General features: G+C 34.6%; 1 protein-coding gene across 2 annotated transcripts; it reads left to right on the top strand.

Annotated features, from left to right (window-relative positions):
* Positions 1-546: 546 nt before the first annotated feature.
* LOC131943149 (histone RNA hairpin-binding protein-like) lies at positions 547-8,747 on the top strand. Of its 2 annotated transcripts, XM_059303155.1 has the most exons (9): positions 547-712; positions 2,533-2,706; positions 3,109-3,282; positions 3,464-3,637; positions 4,025-4,078; positions 4,240-4,323; positions 4,732-4,821; positions 6,201-6,353; positions 7,460-8,747. In XM_059303155.1, the coding sequence occupies exons 1-9, from the start codon at positions 630-632 to the stop codon at positions 7,629-7,631; spliced, it is 1,158 nt and encodes a 385-aa protein (XP_059159138.1). In that variant the 5' UTR covers positions 547-629; the 3' UTR covers positions 7,632-8,747. The 2 variants fall into 2 exon arrangements, with proteins under 2 accessions (XP_059159138.1, XP_059159139.1); XM_059303156.1 differs by lacking the exon at positions 4,025-4,078.
* The last annotated feature ends 11,610 nt before the right edge of the window (positions 8,748-20,357 follow it).

Genomic DNA, 20,357 nt, shown 5'->3' with positions numbered 1-20,357 from the left:
CGATACCCACATTCATACACAAACACGAAGTGCCGCACTGGGTGACACCCGACCTAGCGACGCCACTGATCTGTTACACGTCATTGTATGTACACGATTCCCCCCCCCCCTCCCCCCGATTAATTAGACATTAAAAACGCAACTTTTCAATATTATTTGTAAAATATTATAAGTGGTTATCATATTGTTTTCAACTTGATCCACAACTATGATGTGAATGCTTTTTTATATTCATTCAATCATTTTAAGAAAATAAGAAAACAAGAGTAGGCCTACAGAAGCAGTGTTTCTTCCAGACTTTTTTCACCGGGGGGGCACTTGAAATCTTCGGGGGGGCGGTAAACTTTCTTCGGGGGGGCGGACACTGTTAAAAGTATATATTTTCTATATAAATGATATAAATTACATTTCGTTCGGGGGGGCGGTAAAAAATTTTCGGGGGGGCTTCGCCCCCCCGAAGAGATGCCTGGAAGAAACTCTGTACAGAAGTGACGCGCGTCGTTTGTCTGTTATATAAAATCTGGCCAATACTTAGAACGCGGGAAATATGCGCGTTTTCGTTGTACTTCTTTCCTTCGCAGTCTAGTTCTCATACGTGACCAAGGAAACACTAAAATTGTATTTGGAGAATGGAACTTGATCTAACTGATGAACCTATGAATATAGGTAGCTGGGCAGATATAACTGACGATACTTACCCATACAATGAAAGGTAATATTGGTAATATTAGATCTAAATTAGTCTAAATATAATTTAGGCCTATTGGTCGTATTGGACAATATTGGTCAATAAAAAGTATGAGTTGCAGAAAGGATCGGAAGTGCTGACAAGGAGGCATTCAAATTCAATCAAGACTCAAGTCAAGCAAGATCATTCATCAATGAGTCTGAGTGGCTAAACGTTAGTGGTTACACTCCTAGATCTAGATCTAGATCTTTAAAATCTTGATCTAGCGTCCTACCTAATGCCTAGTATACTTATACTAGATTCTAGATCTAAATACTAAATACTATACTTAGGCTTTTTGATGAGAATTACAGAATGATTTTTTTTATTAAAAATGTATCAATAATAGCTAGAACACTAGTAAACTAAGCTAATTTAGCATATTTTAACTTTCTGTGCAAAGTCATTATTACTGAAAAAAATTCCAAAGTCAGGTCAGCCTGTGGCACCCTCCACTGAACGTGACAGAAGGAAAAAAAAACTTCACCCGTGACCTTCATTAAAACAGAATTTGCTTTTTTATTTTTTTTATTTTTGGTAAACATGTGCTTAATCTTACCCAATAAGTGATAAAAATTTGAAAATTAATTTTAATTACAGTTGTAAAGTAAGATAAACAGCTTAATAAACACATGCTTTCTTGAGGGGGTGTGGCCCGGGTGTGGCACATCGCAATTATAACTTTATATTTCTGTGTTTTATGACTATATTTGTTTACAATCAGCATGCTATGTTTTTAAAATTGATAAAGGGTAAGTATACCAAGTTACAAAATCTGCAATCTAACTAATAATTCATACTTTCAATTTAAAAAATAATAAAAACGATCATCAACGAAGAAAGCGTAAACATTCTATTTTTAGGTGTGACATAAAAAACAGTCATAAATCTAGCCAAATGATTGGATTCTTACGCGGCACACATTTTCCCGCGCCTCGTTTTCACCAAACAAGAATATAATAAAATGGCATTATTACTTACAGCATGAAAAGCATTGTTGTCAGCCTAATTATATTAAACAATTCTATTTTTATTTGATAGTAAAGATGTTATAAAAATTGGGTCTAATAAAAAAGTTATTGGATAACGCACCTGCTTTAGTTTATTCGACTTGAAACGCAAGCTAAGTAAGCGTGACTTTCTCTCGACGGCCTCGTTAAATACAAATAAAGAAATTAGGTCAAAAGTACATCTGGGAATTCTTAAATAACAGACTGAAATAGAAACGGATAGTTCCGATGTCTAAAATTAACGATGGCCTCGTTATTATTAGTTTTATCCCTCTACCGTTTAGTGAAAGCGAAACTGGTCGCCATTTTTGGTAAGCGCATGAGCCATGAGATGGCTTCAAAACAACAAACCCGGAAGCTGTGAATCGAACGGCCTACTATACTCTCGAATAATAAAGTAAACACACATCAGGCTTAGAATTAGATGGCTATGTTAATAATGTCTTAAGTCTTAATGACTTAATGAAAGTTAATGTACTATGTAATTGGTAATTATAAATTAATTATTAAATAAATTAATAGTTAAAGTAGGCCTACTTTAAATAAAAATAAAACTTTACAAGTTTGAATAGTTTTTAACACTCAACTGCCAGATCTATCAAATTTGACTGATATTATTTTGATTTCTTTATGCTTTTATTCACTTTTATAATGTTTAATGTATCATTGTATGGTTACACACTGTAAATTAATGAGGGAGATCTTATTTGTCAATATTTGTAGACTCAATGTTGTAGACTGTAGACACTGGACTTAAATTTCTAGATCTAACCAAAAATGTATTTTTTGTTTCAGTGAAAACAGTGAAAATGAAACTGATACTAGATCTAAATTAAAATTAACCAACACCACAAGAAGTAAGCCAACAGATTTGACAAGTAATCAGCCTTTGGGATTTAATACTAAAAACACAACAAATTCATTTGAAGGTGCAAAAACTGACCTCCGAAACAAGTTAAATAAAAACAGGTAGCCTATTATTGGATCACTGTCCATTTTAAAGTACTAAATAATTAAAATAGTACAGTCTGTCAGTACCCACTCTAATGGGCTTTACTATGACAGATGGCTAACAGGTCTTTGCAAAACTAAATCCATGCTCCTTTAAATAAAATAATTAGATTAAAGCTAGGGCTAGGGACTACACAAGATTATTATTTTTTAATTGATAGATCTAGGACCTTGCCTATATGATAATTGTAGTGGGTTTTTGGATTAAAACTGTCACCTGTAGCCTTACTTGACAGGCCCAATAAAAAATAATTTAGCCCTCTCAGGTTACATAATGCCTTAGTGCCATCATTATTATAGATGATCTAAAACTTAGCTCTATTCTATTAGTTTATACATTTGTGTATGTTGTTGAACCAGAAAGGAAAGTTATCAACAAAGAAACCACAGTCCTTATAGCAAACGAAGAAGTGAAGCTCAGACAACCAGACCTAATTATACCACAAAACTAGGTGGTCTCAGTCCATTGAGGAGCCCTATCAGTAGGGACAGAAATTCTAGTGTGGCTAATATGGATAACAGTCATAGCCATAGGTAATTTATTTTTTATATATTAATTTCAAATGTTTAATTGTTCTGTGGTTCAAGTTTTAACTTTTCATAAATTTGTAAAAAAAAAAAAAAAATATTTTTATATTGGGACTAATTTAATTTTTTTTAAATTAGTTGATTCTCACATGATTAAACAATTTCAAAACATTGAAATAAATTTCAGATATACTAGAAGATATGATCGAACACACCAAGCTTCCCCTCATTCTAAAAATGGAAACTGCAACCAACAGTCACCTATTCAACATCGTGACACGTCTTTGGCAGCTAAAGATTTAGTATCTGGCAATGATGAGACATCACCAAAAACAGTTTTACCGCACAGTGAAGAAGAAGAGTAATTTATTTTTAAATTTTCTTGTGTTGTGACTCACAAGATGTTAACCCATTGTAAAAACAATTAAGCCGTAAAGTGTTGTTTTACAGTATTAACTCTTTTTGTCAGGCTAAATACATGAAGGATTTTTGTATTTTCTTTAGAGATACAGGTATCAGAGTTAAAGAGCATGTATTGTTTTTGGTCATTCATTGGTGACTTAGTACTTATTTTTAAAACATGTTCATTATGTGTAAGATTCTTAGGTTAATTAAATCATTTAATATTATTTTGGTTATTTGTTTACTAAATACCTAACAAGTAACGTAATAAAAATTTCTCCTTAACTCATTTTAATAGCATGTTTTTTTGTTTGTTCTACTAACAAACATTCACTCTTTTTGTCAGTGGTACTCCAGACCTCTCAAGGCATAGATCCTTAAACAGACCAAGAGAGTTATGGTAATGTTTGATGTTTACAAAATCTAAAATGTTACCAGAAGCATAAACAAATGTTCATGCTAGTGTTTGGTCATTAGGTGACAGATAAATGGGCTGTCTGGTATTATTGATGGTTTCAGTCACAAAAATTAATTTGTTTATTTTTTACTGTTGTTTTTCAGGTCTCGTAGAAGATTGCACCTGCCCTCTGAAAATGATGATTCTGGGGAAGAAAGCAAAGCAAGATTGTCTGCAGTAAAAGAAGAGTAAGACATTTTTTTCTGGTCCCCATTTTAAAAATTCAAAACCAAAATAGTGTTTTTTTAAAGCAGTTTACCATAGTATGTTTTTGTTTGCTGACCATTTTAGTGTTGAAATTTTTACCTCGACCCAATGTTTTCCCCCTGTTTAATTGTTCTTTAACTCAAAGTCACCGGACGAATATCTATATTTATGCGGTAACTTGTAGATTTTAATAATAAATAGAGGGTTTGAGAGATGCATTTGGTTTCATAAATTAACTAAATGCATTTTGTAAACCTCTCTTTTAAATATATATATTTCAATGCTAAAAATATATTTTTTTTTTTTTTTTGGGTATCAATATCAAATAATGAACTAAACATCTTTTTTTTTAATTGTAAAACCCATTTATACTAAAGCATACATTTCAGGGATCCACTGAGGTTGGCCAGGAGAGAAAAAGATATTCTGTATGGAAAAACCACAGATGCTTACAAAAAATATGTATCAACTATTCCAAAGTAAGTAATTTGTCACATACAGTTTATTAAGTAATCCTTAGGGCCTCACAGAAGAAGTAGAGTGTATCTGTTTCTGTGACATTGGCATAGAGAGGAATGGTGTTTCCATTCTGTGCACGTCTGTGTTTGCTTTCCCTAATGTTAGGTTCCATAAGTTAGACTGAGGGATGTCCGATACATTCAAGCCCGGGATCTGAACTTAATAACTAGAAGCTGTGCTTTTTATTAATTTTTATAATGTTATTATGTTGCTAAAATAGCATAATAATTTTCAAGTAACAATATGTCAAATTTATTTGTCTTGGCTAATTTGTACTTATTAGTACATTTCATGGAGATTTAAATTTATCAAACTTTTCTTTAACTATTCCCTCACTCCACTTGATGGAGGTACAGGGGTCAACAATTCTTTATCAATTTTGTTTATAATACTAAATTTGTCTATCTAATTCCTTAACCTCCTTTTCATTTAGCAACTGTTTCACTGCTAGCTGTAGTTTTCTCAATTTACTGCATTATTTTGCTTAATCAAAGTTTTTATTCATATGTCTTGGTCAAAATATCTTTATTTCTACCATTTTTATTTGTGTTTACCACTTGCAGTTTTTCCTTATAGCTAATTTTGTATTTCATAAAACTACTCAAATAATTATTACTTAAATTGATATTAGTTTGTTGAGCATTCAAACCTTATTAATTTATACATATACATACTTGTGTCAGTTTATATATATATAAAATATATTGTATGGGTTTGAAATACATGGGAGAAGCTAGTCACAACAAAATTAAGGGAGCTAATCTCAGTTGGATGTGAAAATAATTCCAGTAACAGTTAGTCAAGCTTTTAGCATGTAGTTTCATTATTGCCACTTATAAGATGGGATAAAAACATTAAGTATCTTTTCAAGAGTCTGCTGTGACCTCATTTTTTTAAAAGAATGTATATACTTCTTTGTTCTTAATTTTTAGTGTTGAATGGGATCGAGCCTTATCTGCCAGAGGGTTCGAACTCAAGACTTTTTCAAATTTAATAACCATGAGCTTTGCCGACTCAACCACGCCTCTAACACAATTAAGTATATGTGTCAACTGGTTATGCGCCATTGAGGTCATTGACTCATATTTCAACCTGCTTTTCTTTTTAAAATTTTTGGATTAGCCTTTGTCCAACCAAGAACAAACTACAAGGCAGCAGTTGTTTTATTTTAGAGTTGTCTCTCCTAGAAGAGTGGTTGTCCCCAGCTAACAAGCCTCATCTGCCAGAGGGTTCGAACTCGAGACTTTTCGGTTTAGCAACCATTAATTAGCACAATCTTACGTTACATAGTGTTATATTAATGAAATTGTCATTGAAGTTTGTCTTCATTTGATTAAAGAAACCTACGAAGTGGAGACTTGAAATTGCACCCTAGAACTCCTGAAAAAACAAGAAAGTGTAGTCGCAGATCTTGGGACTCTCAGGTTAAGATATGGAAACGTCGACTTCATTCATGGGCTGGATTGCACTGCAAACAAACAGACTCTGATTTGTAAGTATTTTAAAATTATATGCATTTGCTGAAATAGCTTTTACTGGGTGTATTTGTTAGATCTTTATGTAACTGTTTTTAACATGTAGTTTAAAGATAACAAAAGAAAATCAGTGATTAAAAAATTTAAATAAAATTGCCATTGTATTTATGTCATGAAAAATATATAAAGCCAATGGTTTATCATTTTATTGATAAACTAATTTTTAAAACTGTTATCAAAGTTGAACATAACTTTGATAAGAGTTTTTAAAATATAGAACAGGGCTGCTTACTTGAAAACAATTTTCTCCATAATCTTCAGATTTGTTCATCTAAGTTTTAATATTACCAATTTTCTTTCTGAAAGTATCATGACATGTAAAAGCATGGAGATATACCTTTAAGGGTAAATAAAACCAGGGTTTAGAACTTATTCAACTTGAGTTCAGTTTCTTTTGTTTGCTTCCTAGAACATTAGTTTACTTTTAACTCTATTGTCAGGTATGTTTTATTTAGGTATGGCAATACACTCCAACCTATATTCGTGAGTCACAACCATCAGAGATTAATAGTTAAGTGTAGGAAATTGAGATGCTGTAACTATTCTGCTACTATCAATATTTTACTAGAAAATTGGTCCTGCATCAAGCAAAGTCAAACATTGCAATTAATTAGGATTTACCAAAATGCTTATTTTAAGTGGCCTAAAATATGATTATGTGATCATTATTATTTATAAAATAATCTCCAGGTATAAAAAAAATATTGGTAATTTGGCACAATATTTTTAATTACAATTAATGCATTTCATTTTAAAAGGGTACCATATGTAACAGCCTATTCTGCTGATAAATTTTGTTATAACTTTAGATTGGTCTTTAAAATGTATAATTGTATAGTCACTTATTTGGGTTGATTCTGGTGATAAAAACAACAAATTTTTACAGAAGGGCATTATTATCAAATATCATTGCTTTTGAAACAGAACATTTTTTTAATAGGATGCCTTGTAAAACCAAAATTTATTTTTACTATGCAGTGACTTATTGGTATTTTATTAAAATAGTTGATTTTGATGTAAACATTTTGCAGGTTAATTTCTATTAATTTTTAATAAACTTCAGATTATCTTCAACGAATAATGTCCCATCTGATGTTGCTTCTGGTGCATCTTCAAATAAAAGTGATGATGACAATATTGACTTAGGTGATGAGGATGATTTTTTAGACAGCATTGATATCAGTTTTCAAGTTGCTGAACAGATTGAAGACACAATAAAATTGAATGATAACTAGATCTAGAGGACAGAAGACTGACATAGCAGTTGTTGTTAATGTGGCAATATTTTTTTAAAACATGTATATTCATCACCCCTTCAAACAAACAGGAATTAATATAATAAATGCTTTTATGTTTGTACATGAATTTAGAGTGAGTACTTAAATTGCTTTTTGGGAAGTAGAAAAAACAGGTGTGAGGTAATAGATTACTATACCAGTCTGTAGTTTTTCCTTCAACTCTGTCTTTGTGAAAATGTTTAGTTCTTTAAAGTGGATACCTTTCTGTTATTTTTTTCTAAAGACGTACCAAGTACCATATTAAAATGTTTTAAAAAATTAAAATTTACTTTATTCAGTCATTGCTATTTATATATTTTAAAAATTATCTGGAGAAGTTATAGTGCTGTTTTTTTCCCCCACATGCTTTTTCTAATACTGGGTGACTCTAGTGAAAAGGTGTCATAAAACTGGTTAATGAATACAATATTTTTTGGCTAATTTCTAATCATTTTTCTGAGTTATAGAAATTTTTAAAATAGTAACACTATTTGCCATATTATTTCATGTCAAGCCTATCAATAATTATGTAAAATAATTACATAATTTTTATTACCTTACTATAAACACAATGGTAAGTATCAAATAATGCCAGCAAATTTAAAGTGTTATTGTAATTATATACTGCATGCTACTATTTCAGTTAGTTTCATTTTTGATAAGGCATCCCTTTGGAATTCAGCATTTCATTCCCATTGTATAGAATGACAACAGCTATTAAGATTATTCAGATATAGTTTTAACAATTTATCCAGTTGTTTCTCTTCTTTGGTGGCTATTTATCTATAAAATAAGATGAAAACTATGTTAATATCTCTTTATTTTTATGTGTATATACAAGCACAAAAGTTTTTATACTTATTAAATATTTATGTTAGTTAATACTTTACAGGTTTTTTTTAAACATTTGTATTTCATACCTGCATATTTTCATTAACCACACATAGAAAAAGATATTTATTTTAAGACAATAAATATGCTAGTTTGTGTGTGCACTGTGTTTATAAGGGTGATCTTTTTAAAAAAAATGTCATGTCATTGTATATAACATCTGCTTTTGAATAATGCATTATTTTGATCATTTACTTAAAAACAATTTTGTTATTAAAAAAAAGAAATTATGAATTTACATTTATTTTGTTTTATTCTTAAATTTTAATGAAACTGTTTTGTTTTTTGCAATTAATTTCTGTTAGTAGTCTACTAATACATTGTGCTGTAAGTAAAGTATTATCTAGCATTTCAAAAGTCCTTAGGTATTAGATACAGTATTGCAAATTACTAGATCTAGTTCTCATCTCCCCTAAAGGAACACATAGGGTTTTTTTTTTAAAATCTATTTTGAAAGTTGACCTTTTAATTAAGGCTTTTTTGTGTACTTCGATAATTTAAATGAAGATTCCATACTAATATGTATTGACTCCAAATGCTGTTAAATGGTAGGTTTATTACAATACCAGGTAATAACATGCGAATGGTAATTTTCCATTACAGGCGCCTACACTAGTGTAGGGGCTATGGTTCAAAGGTTACATGTACTATGTAAGCGTCATCAACGTTTGGAAAGTACCATAAAATTTTACTTGAAAAGAAAAAATAATCTGACTAAATTAATTCAACTTTACAAAGCCAACCGCCTTTTTAAATACTGAAATCTGCATAGAGTTATTTAGAGATAAATATATTTTTCCATGGACAATAAAACAGGTTCTTCGAGGTCAAGGCCAGCCCATTGCCGACGATAATAAAAAGAAATCGTCCATGGAGAAAGTTTAAAAATATAATGTCTGGCTATTTATATATTAACTCACAACCGGCAAGCCTCGATCGATTCAAGTCTTGAAACAAAACCCCGTTTATAGTTTATTATAGATCATTTTGCCTTTAGGCTACTAAAAATTGTACAGCCCGTATGCCCAAAGGTCAAGGCTGGTTTAATGTCCTGTGCGTTTATTATTACGCTTCGAAATTTCACCGGAGTCTAACTACCGTTGAAATGGAAAAATATGGTTCTCAACGTTTCTATCAAGTCGTTTCTTAAGTAAAACAACAAACACATTCTTCCTAAGTATTTCAAAAATATTTATAATATTAGTCTGCCATAACGATTCGCAACACTGATTGATGCTACCAGCGAGAAGAGATTAGAAGCCGAATGCGCATGTCGCTAAACATAGCTTTACTTTAATACAAATGATTGATTTTAAATGAAATGTGTCTCCATGTATCAACCTTGAACTTTATTACATAGGAAATAGGCTATGAGCGAAATTAGGTCATTGAACCTATTTCTGCAGTCGGCAGCTAGCGTGTGTTTGTAAAGTACATCGATGCATATCTCAACCTGCTGAGGGTGTTAGTAGGCCGTCGGTCATGACCCACACGTGGACGAGATCGAAAGGTTACCCTGCAGTAATCCCTTTATCTTTTTGAGGCGGTTTTATTAAACAGTCGTTCTGATTAACAGAGGCGTAGCTAGGGGGGGGGGCGGGGGGGGGGGGGCGGCCGCCCCGGGCGCCGACCCTATGGGGGCGCCAAAAGGGGTGGGAAAAAAATTTTTAAAGCTGATTTTATGCTGCAGTTTTGAATTATAAACTGTCTAAGTTAAGAAATGTAATGGCTACACGCCTTTACATACTGATTTAACTGTTTTCTACCTTGATTTCTTAATGTAAAACATATACTCTTAAGAAACAGTGACCGGCAAAACCGCTTTAAAGCTTTTGCTAGATGGGGGGGGGGGGGCGCTTTTTCGAGACTTAAAACGGAAGAATTTACACTAGATTGTTGAGTCGATAAACATTACCACTATTAAAGAAACCAATTGTATTAAAACGTATTGTACGATTGTTGAACTGTAAAATACGTTAGTGACTTTTATCAAGATGGTGCAGGGGGGCGCTTTTAGGCTAAATAAAATAGCAAAATTACACTGGATTCTGAGTAAACAACCTTTAGCTCTCAGAAAGAAACGAATTGTACTGTGCATTGTATAATTGTGTAACATTTTAAAAAAAAAGTTAGTTACGTTAAAAACCGCTCTACAAACTTTGTCCAAGATGGTTGTGATGAGTGTGTGTGGGGGTGGGGGGCGCTTTTTTCGCTAACAAAAATCGCAAGTATTTGTACTGGATTGGTGGGTAGATAACTCTTTTAACACTTAGTAAAGAAACCAAGTGTATTAACGCGTAATGTACAATTTCACTAGCCAGTTTTGTTTAAAAAAAGACGCGACTAGTTCTTTGTAAGATTCTTACGATTCTCTCAACTTCAACGTGAGAGATCAGATACTTTTGATTGATTGCATTACATCTTACCCGGATCACTGAACTATATTAAAGAGAACTAAATATCACGGATTCTTGAATCCCTAAGCCACTAACCACCACTTTTTTCCATGCTCTTATTTCATTCTCCACTGTCTGTAATCTAGCTCCAAGCCATACAGTAAAAGAGACCACATTTAGTTATAGATCCTGATTGAATTTTTTTGACAATGCATTTGAATTCCACATTTTCTTAGAGTGTTAAAACGCGTTTTATTGCTGCTGATTATAATCAGAACGTCATGGGCTATCATTAAATTGATTGTTACTGCTTCTTCAACCAATACAATTAGTTCTGCATTTGTTGTTGACGTTGTGCGAGCAGTGTTTCTTCCAGACTTTTTTCTCCGGGGGGGGGGGGGGGCACTTGAAATTTTCGGGGGTGGGGGGGCGGTAGACTTTCTTCGGGGGGGGGGGGGGGGGGGGACACTGTTAAAAGTATATATTTTCTATATATAAATTATATAAATTTCATTTCGTTCGGGGGGGGGGGGCGGTAAAAAAAATGCGGGGGGGCTTCGCCCTCCCCCCCCCCCCCCCCCCCGAAGAGATGCCTGGAAGAAACTCTGTGTGCGAGAAGGCAGGGCAAATCTGCGAAATCCAAGACCACGAGCTGTTAACATCCGTTGGATTCCAGTTTGTTTTCTCTAGCTTGTTTTGTCATACCATCAACCAATCAACGAAATACCCATGTCGTATTCCAATGTGAACAATAAATATTTCTGATAACTTCTTCTTGTATGTCACTTGTGTGTCCTTACTCTAACTATCTTCGAATCCAACTATGTACCATATCACAACAGAGATCGTTCCAAAACTAGAACATAAAAGGCTGGTCTAAACATATTAGCGTTAGCTACAAACTACCCTCTAACACAGATCAGGCTTATTTTTTTTTTACTGACATTACTAATCTTTTGCAAAAAAAGTTAAACGCATCTAAATGGAATTAAATTGTCGTAAAGTTTTAAGGAATGAAAATCATACAATGTAATTATTAAACCTTGTCCGGACTGTAGCACACACGCTTACACACACGCTTACACACACAAATACTCTTACCCACACACAAGCTTATATATAAACACACTATTACACACACATAATTATACACACACACACACACACACACACACACATATATATATATATATATATATATATATATATATATATATATATATATATATATATATATATAAGCGGGGGGGGGGGCGCCAAATTGAAAGTTCGCCCCGGGCGCCGGGAAGGGTCGCTACGCCTCTGCTGATTAAGACTAAATTAAGTTCTTATTTTCCTTCTGATTATGAATTTAATGATTAAGGTTCTTAATCTGTCGAAATGTAATGTTTTGTTTATTTATTTAGATTCATAAAAACAAAAAAAAAAGCATGTCTACAATTATTATATTCTAGATTCTAGATGAAGATCAATTTGATTCTCTAGAAATCTCAAAACGTGTCTGACCTATATAGGCTGTTTTGGTAGGCCTATATTACCCAAACAAATAGGCTACCTTTACTAGGCTACCTATCTTGTTTTTCAAATAAGCTTACCACGGTGACTTTAAATGGGTATGTAGGTCTACAATGTGCTGATATTTAGCTGTTATAAAAAAATTATAAAACGTGTAGGCAGTGTTTCTTCCAGACTTTTTTCTCCGGGGGGGCACTTGAAATCTTCGGGGGGGCGGTAAACTTTCTTCGGGGGGGGGGGGGGGGGGGCGGACACTGTTAAAAGTATATATTTTCTATATAAATTATATAAATTTCATTTCGTTCGGGGGGGGGGGGGGCGGTAAAAATTTTTCGGGGGGGCTTCGCCCCCCCGAAGAGATGCCTGAAAGAAACTCTGCGTGTAGGCCGATGATAGTGCAGATGAACTAGAGTTCATTGGGTTCTCAAGACAAGCATTCCGGTAACATGCGGTCATTTTTTTTCTTTGTCGTTTCGTAAAGTTGTGTGACATGTTTCATTATGGCATTTTAGTACCATTACAGCTTTTTCAACTTTTTTCTCACCACGTAAAAATTATTTGATCAAAAATAAATAAAGATAAACAAACCTTTTGTCCCTGAACTTTGAATAACGTAAACTGGATTATTTCCCTTCATTATTTATTTTTTATACTCATATCTACAGATTTGGAAAAAAAAAACAGTAGTAATCTCAAAACATAAAAAGTAAAGCACAAATGTCAAGTGTTTCCTCAAACTACTGTTATGACCAACCCTATCAGCGGTTTAGGGGTTACTTGTTTCTTGTATGAAATGCGGTTTACTTTACTTAGTCTAAGACCAATTTCAATCTCTGATCAACTTCAATTATTGGTCAATTCACATTAATGTAGTCAGGGATTCTTTCATACATCTTGCAATGCGGACAGAAGGGTAGGACCCATTTGGACGTTCGGGACGAACTTTCAGTATCCCCCGCCCCCATCCACTATTTAAATATTGTTATTCACGTTAGTGGAAGTGTGTGTTTGGTGCTCTTTTTACCATCACTGTGCCTAAAAGTTTTTATTTTGGTGTCTATTGATGTAGAAAACAGTAAAACCAGTCTGTAAATATAATAGTCCACTGTCTAAACTTAAACTAAGATTGAACAAAGCAGCTCAGAATGAGTTTTTAAATTTTTGCTATCCCACTTGGCGCCCCCATAAAATCGGCACCCGGGGCGGCCGCACCACCCGCCCAGTGTTTCTTCCAGACTTTTTTCTCCGGGGGAGGGGGGCACTTGAAATTTTCGGGGGGGGGGGGGGGGGGGTAGACTTTCTTCGGGGGGCGGACACTGTTAAAAGTATATATTTTCTATATAAATTATATAAATTTCATTTCGTTCGGGGGGGGGGGGGAATTTGGGGGGGGGGGCTTCTCCCCCCCCCCCCCCGAAGAGATGCCTGGAAGAAACTCTGCACCCGCCTTCCCATAGCTACGCCTCTGCTGGAGGAGGAAACACTTGAAAATTACGAGAGTAAGAAGGGGGGGGGGGCGTTGAAGGAAATTTAAGAAAGGTTTATTTTATGTTCAATTTGTTTTTTCCATTTCGCCCCTCCCCAGAGAGACTGAATGCTGTGATGAATTTTAATGCAGCTTACAGGATTCCCACAATTACCCCCAGTCCACTCCCACACAAAAAATCCTGTTATTCAAATTTCTGTAGATTCCTTAAGCCACACATTGTCAGCTTGTTAATTGTCGTTAATGCCGTTAATGAACTTGTAAACGAGGGGAATCTAACGAGCGTCGTGTTTATACAGATACAGGGCGTTAGAAATTCTATTTCTTCCCATGTTGTTTTTTTCGCATAGGGTGTCGGTGACCCCGCTCCCCATTTAAATCCAACGAGCGGTCGTACGTGGGCCAGGGATGAAGTATAATAATAACAGACCATAGACGGACAGTAAACACAGACATCCCCAGCCCGCCAACAAACAAGACAACCTTGAATCTTCGGTTGTCAACAACGTAAGGAGGGACGCGAGTCTCTTTCTGGTATTGAACTCTCTAGTGTTTTAGCTCAAGTAAAGACAATGCTAGGAAATTAGCCGGTAGCCTAACGTGATGGTGTCACATGACATGTCCAAATTGACATTTCAGCGTCTGTAGTAATCGTAGTCCTCCGGTGATTGAAACTTTCTGCTTTGTTTCAACCCAATTGAAAAATGTGTTTATGGCTTCTCAACCTTTTAAAGACTTTAATGTTTTTGACAACATAATTTAGTAAAATTCATTGCCTTTCGCATAGTTTCAATACTCTATTTATTTTGAAGGGTGCGTGGGAGTTGATAACAAAATATTTTTACTATATTTTCTAGAACATAAAGTTGATTTTTAAAAACAAAATTTCTCATTTTTAAAAACATTTACGTAATGTTAGTATGCCTACGCTACGCATCGAAAAATGAGAGAGTTACTATTGATAAATAGGCTAATCAACAAAAATTGTTTGCTCTGTTTACTATTGGGTTATTTGAAAAGATGAGCGTTGGTTTAGACACGCACCAAGCACTGGTTGATCCGCGGGTCATCGAGTGCATAGACTGCAGTAGTGAAGGAAAGCTACGCCTACACGCGTGTATTTGTGGGATTTCTCAACACAGGTGCCTAGATTTGCGGGGTGTTAAACATGGTTGCACCGGAAGACCCCGGTGTATGGCTTGGCAATACCGTTCATTGTACATGGTATAAAATAGCAATTTGTCCTAGTTAAAAGCGGAGATATATATGAACTTAAGATTCCTACTGGTTCTATTACGTTTATGGGGAATATTGTTTTAAATTAAATATTTAGCAAATGTAAGACGCGTAATTCTTAAAAAAAAAAAAAAAAGAAAAAAGGAAAAACAAAAAAAGACTCCAGTCCTATTTAGACCAATAGAGTAACTAAAATTAAAATTTTCTTTTGTTATTTAGCCAATTTAAAATATTTTAAAACTGCCACTTTGTGCTAAATATAAACACCATTTCTACTTAGGTAGTCTGGTTGACACCAGCATGGACGTATGTTAACCGCAAGAACGCCAACATCTGCTCCCTTTATTATTCAATCATGCATGAACTGTTAACAATCATCATCCAGTCGCCTTTTTTGTTCAACCACGCACACGTCAAGGTTGACTGGTCCTTAAATTATTTTTAGAATGAATTATGGATATTTTTGCACACGCCCATTTATATTTAAAAATGCATAAACACTATTTTAAAAAAGTACTTCTCATTGCTTGTCTAAAAAGTTGTGTTTCATCAACATGGCCCCTTCCCTTCCCTATCCTCCCCCCCCCCCCCCCCCCACCAACATCGATTAATTTAAAAAAATTTTTATTCACCAACTAGGGACTGACATCATGTATTTAACTATCTGAACAAAATATTAATATCATACATTACAAGCCTAAATGCTAATAATAAGTTAAACAAATACTTAAAGATAATTTAAAATTGCTATATTATGGTACAAATTTAAATCACTTATGCAAGCCCACCTCTCCGCTAACTTTTAATTGTAGAAGCCGAATATCTTGTATATGTATGTATAGATTTTATATATATATATATATATATATATATATATATATATATATATATATATATATATATATATATATATATATCCCATACCAAGGCGCGATGTCCTGGTTAAAAACTCCTTGTAAATAACACCTGGCACAATACAAATGATTTATTTCGCAAGTTCACAACATCCAGCCATCATAGAACTACGAACTAGTTTCGCTTAACCAGACGGTACACGTGACTAGGTGTAACATTTGTTCTACAGAGCATTTGTTCTCTCGAACATTAATTACATGTCTGCCGCAACGTCGCCTGATAATACGCACAGACGCATCACCATGGTAACACACTAATGGGTAGTCTTTTTCTAAATTATTGTTTAGGACTAAATTAATTGTACAGCTAACCACATAACATGGCTTGTGTAATGTATCTCATTTTATATCGTTTTTGACATAAACTGCGTGATCACATTGTAAGTTATTAGTTTGGCGGGAAAGGGGAGGGGGGGGGGAAGGTAAATTATAGTATAAGCACGCACTCACAATCAAGTAAACATCGATTTTTTTTTTACAATTCACAACACAAAGAAAAAAACCATATCGAAATAATTATCATAAAAACCTCTAGCATATATATTTTAACATATTTTTAAAAGAATGACATCATGGGCGGTATAATAGAGTTGACTATCAATTTTTTCCTTTCGAAATACAATGTTTAGGGCGGGGGGGGGGGGGGTGTAAAAATGTCTGTTGGAATAAGCCATTGCATCTGGTGGAGACTTTCGAAAAAGAATGTTAGTAATGTTAGTGGGGGGGGGGGGGGGAGGGGGGGTGTTCGCTTGATTACTGATTACATTATCTAAAAATTGTATCTAAAAATGCAGCCCATTTATAAAGATCGACCCTGAAAATAAGTAGCTCTCCTAATATTTTCTTTCAAAATACAGCAGTTAAAAATAAAAACTTGATAGAACTTAATATGAAAATTTGAGTGCATATAAATAGTAGGTAATCTTTGCTGTGAGGTTAAATGATGTTGGTTCTAGCTAGTTGATATATGATAAGGATTCCGTGCACCTTTTTAACATTTAATTTAAATAATAAATTATGAACCAAATATATATTATACAAGCTTTGCAAACACAAGAATGTTGTTAACGAATATTAAAGATAACTACAATAAAAGGCCTGACTGTAATCTGACTATTATAGGGGTTTTTTCTTGTCAGACCCAGTGGTGTCAATTGGGAACTACTTTTTGGTGACCTAGTTTCGATGGCCGCCATCCACGTCATTTTTCACTAACTGGAAATACCTGAAACCCGTTTTATAGTATATGCCTGTTAGAAGCAAGTAGTGTACTATAAAAACAATAAATACATAACACATAATATTGTGAGATAATTATTGGCCTAAAGGTTTACTTTAAAAAATAACATTTGAGAATAACAAGGTAAATATTTCTGGAAGTAAAATAGAAGACAAAAAGCATATAACCAAAAGAGAATCTAATCCCTAATGGGACATTGCATAAGTACTAAAAATAGTAATTCTAGTTCAATAAAATATTGTAGCTATTTTAAGAGATGGTTCGTAGGCTACACAGTTATCACAAGACCTGGCAATTACCGAAACTGTTATTTCTATTTTGATTTCACTTCAGCTTGTTTTAAAAATCAGGTACCGGTAATATAAATAGTGTGTGGAAATTCCCGATTTCATGAATACATTTTTTAGGTGATGACGTGTTTAGGTTTCTCATTCCTTACAAGGCCAAAAACAGAAGCTAAAAATAACTATATTAGTCAACCACGGAGAATTTTTCACAAATAGATCAAGGATTTTTTTAAAAAATAATAAAAATTTCAGAAGCAGGCTTAGATTTTTTTTTAAAATCCCCAATAGATACGATCACTTATCTAGAAAACTTTGTCAGCAAAGCGGATTCTGAAGTTCAATTTCAAAGAATTTAGATGTAGGCAGAAATAATTATAACGATCTGTCCTGTTTGTTACTCCTCCCTCCCCTCCTGTATTAAATTAAATCTAAAAAATAATAAACAATGATTTATAATACAAAGGTTGGATTAAAATATTTGCGGGTGTTTCTATCATTTAACATGTTTGGTTTGTCTTAACGAAAATTAATATTATGCAAGGACTCGATTGCCATAAAAGGGATGATAAAGCCATAAAGAAATCAGCCAACCATAAGGTATAATGGCTGAAAATTGATAACAACTGAATAGGAGGACTAGGCCTACAACATTTAGGAACATTTCTTTTTAGCAGCAGATGGAACCACTTAAAATTTATTTGCCTTTTTAAAACAAAATATTTTCTTCCAAAAGTAGTTCGGTGTATTAAATTGACCTGGCAACAAAAGAGTAGGACCTCACAAACCTAACCGTATCCCGCCACTGATATACTAAGAAACCCACTATTCCATTTTAGGGTAACAAAATGGAGAGCAGTGTTGGGATAGATAGGAATGGCACAATTCAATAATATCGATAAGATGGACTAAGCAGTGGAGTAGCGAGGTCGGGTGTCACCCGGTGCGGCACTTAATGGTGTCACCCCCCCCCCCCCAGAGGCGTAGCGACTCTTCCCGCGGACAAACTTTCAATTTTCGATTTGCACCCCCCCCCCCAAACTTTCGATTTGCGCCCCCCCCCAAATAATTTTTCTATATATTTTACTATTGTTTGCCTTGGTGTCACCCCCTAAATGGTGTCACCCGGTGCGGTCCGCACCCCCGCCCCTCTCGCTACGCCTCTTGGAATATGTGCGACAAAAAGTAATTCACCTACAAATACTCACTTGGAATGTTGGGGTCAGAGCTTCATCCAGGCATTTCTTTGAAGAAAGTCTACCCCCCCCCCCCCCCCCCCCCGAACGAAATGGAATGTATATAGAAAACATATACTTTTAGCAGTGTCCGCCCCCCCCCCCCCCCCCCCGGAAAAAAGAGTCTGGAAGAAACACTGGATGTATTGTACTTAACTTCTTAACTTTAATATCTTCCTGATTCAAAGCTTTCACAATTCAGTGATCAAAATAATCTAAATCTTGGATGAATCTAGAAAATCTGAAATCTAGAAAAAAAAAACAACAACCTAGAAATACCATTCAAAGTAACCTGTTTTCAACTGAAACAGCGACGGGCAAATCTAACCTGACATTCTAAAAAAAAATAAAAAGATTGCGAAATGAGAGGGGGTGGGATAATAATGCTGCTTTTAACATACCACCACATGCACAAACACCCAAGTGTTGCGACAAATTTTAAACTCTTTTTAAACAGTTTGCGCTAAAACGCCACCGCGAATATGCTCCGAAAACAAAACGCAGGATGTGAATTGACGTCATGCAACAATGCTAAGGACATGAATGAATGTCATGTTGTCTGCATACGCGTCATTCAAATTTCTGAGTATTTCAAGCTAAAGGATTCGTCACTATTTCCGGAAGTCCTTCTAGTTTCCACGCAGGCTACACCTTTGACGCATGACTTGTTTTGTTAGAAGAAAAACTTTTTTTTTTCCTTTACATATCTATTTGTATGATCTCTTACGCAACTTGCATTGGAATGTATAGTTTAATGCGTGGGTGGATATTTATTAAAACGTTTGGAATGTTTCATTCATCACGGAATAAATGATCACTTAACATTTTTTTTTAAATCTTGTAAAAACAAATTCTTAAATCGTTTTTAATTTTAGCCCACATGTTTACACTTGCATCTCTAAAGGATATTAATTATTATTGGATAATTAGCAAATGTCTTAGTGCAATGTTTCCCAACTTGGGCCCAAGTTTTTTGTTCATAGGAGCAATTAAAAAATGTCCATGCCCAGATTTTAAGTTAACCTGTATGGCGATCCTCATCCCCAGTGTTTCTTCCAGACTTTTTTCTCCGGCGGGGGGGGGGGGGGGGGCACTTGAAATTTTCGGGGGGGGGGGGGGGGGGCGGTAAACTTTCTTCGGGGGGGGGGGGGGGCGGACACTGTTAAAAGTATATATTTTCTATATAAATTATATAAATTTCATTTCGTTCGGGGGGCGGTAAAAAATTTTCGGGGGGGGGGGGGGGGGGTTCGCCCCCCCCCGAAGAGATGCCTGGAAGAAACTCTGCTCATCCCTACTTGAGCTTGGTTTAAATAATTCCTGTCCGCCACATCGTGTTGGCGCAGTATAACAGTACTCTCCTGCGAATTCAGTGGACGGATTTGAGTGAAACCTCCATTCGTAATTTTCCAGTCCTGTAAGCATCATTTTTCCAGGGGGGAAAAAAGTCAAATGAAAAAGCATTTTTGTTTCAATATTTTAATGTG

The sequence above is a fragment of the Physella acuta genome, unplaced genomic scaffold (genome assembly GCF_028476545.2).
Source record: "Physella acuta isolate Inbredline_101_S28 unplaced genomic scaffold, ASM2847654v3 ptg000443l, whole genome shotgun sequence".
Classification (NCBI taxonomy): Eukaryota; Metazoa; Mollusca; class Gastropoda; family Physidae; genus Physella; species Physella acuta.
The sequence above is the reverse complement of the archived record's forward strand: the minus strand, read 5'-3'. Positions and strand labels throughout refer to the sequence as shown.

Coding starts and splice junctions, on each gene's coding strand:
- LOC131943149 (XM_059303155.1), top strand. CDS start 630: ATGGAACTTGATCTAACTGATGAACCTATGAATATAGGTAGCTGGGCA. Junction 3,283..3,463: donor GATAACAGTCATAGCCATAG/GTAATTTATTTT, acceptor AATAAATTTCAG/ATATACTAGAAGATATGATC. Junction 4,324..4,731: donor TTGTCTGCAGTAAAAGAAGA/GTAAGACATTTT, acceptor CATACATTTCAG/GGATCCACTGAGGTTGGCCA.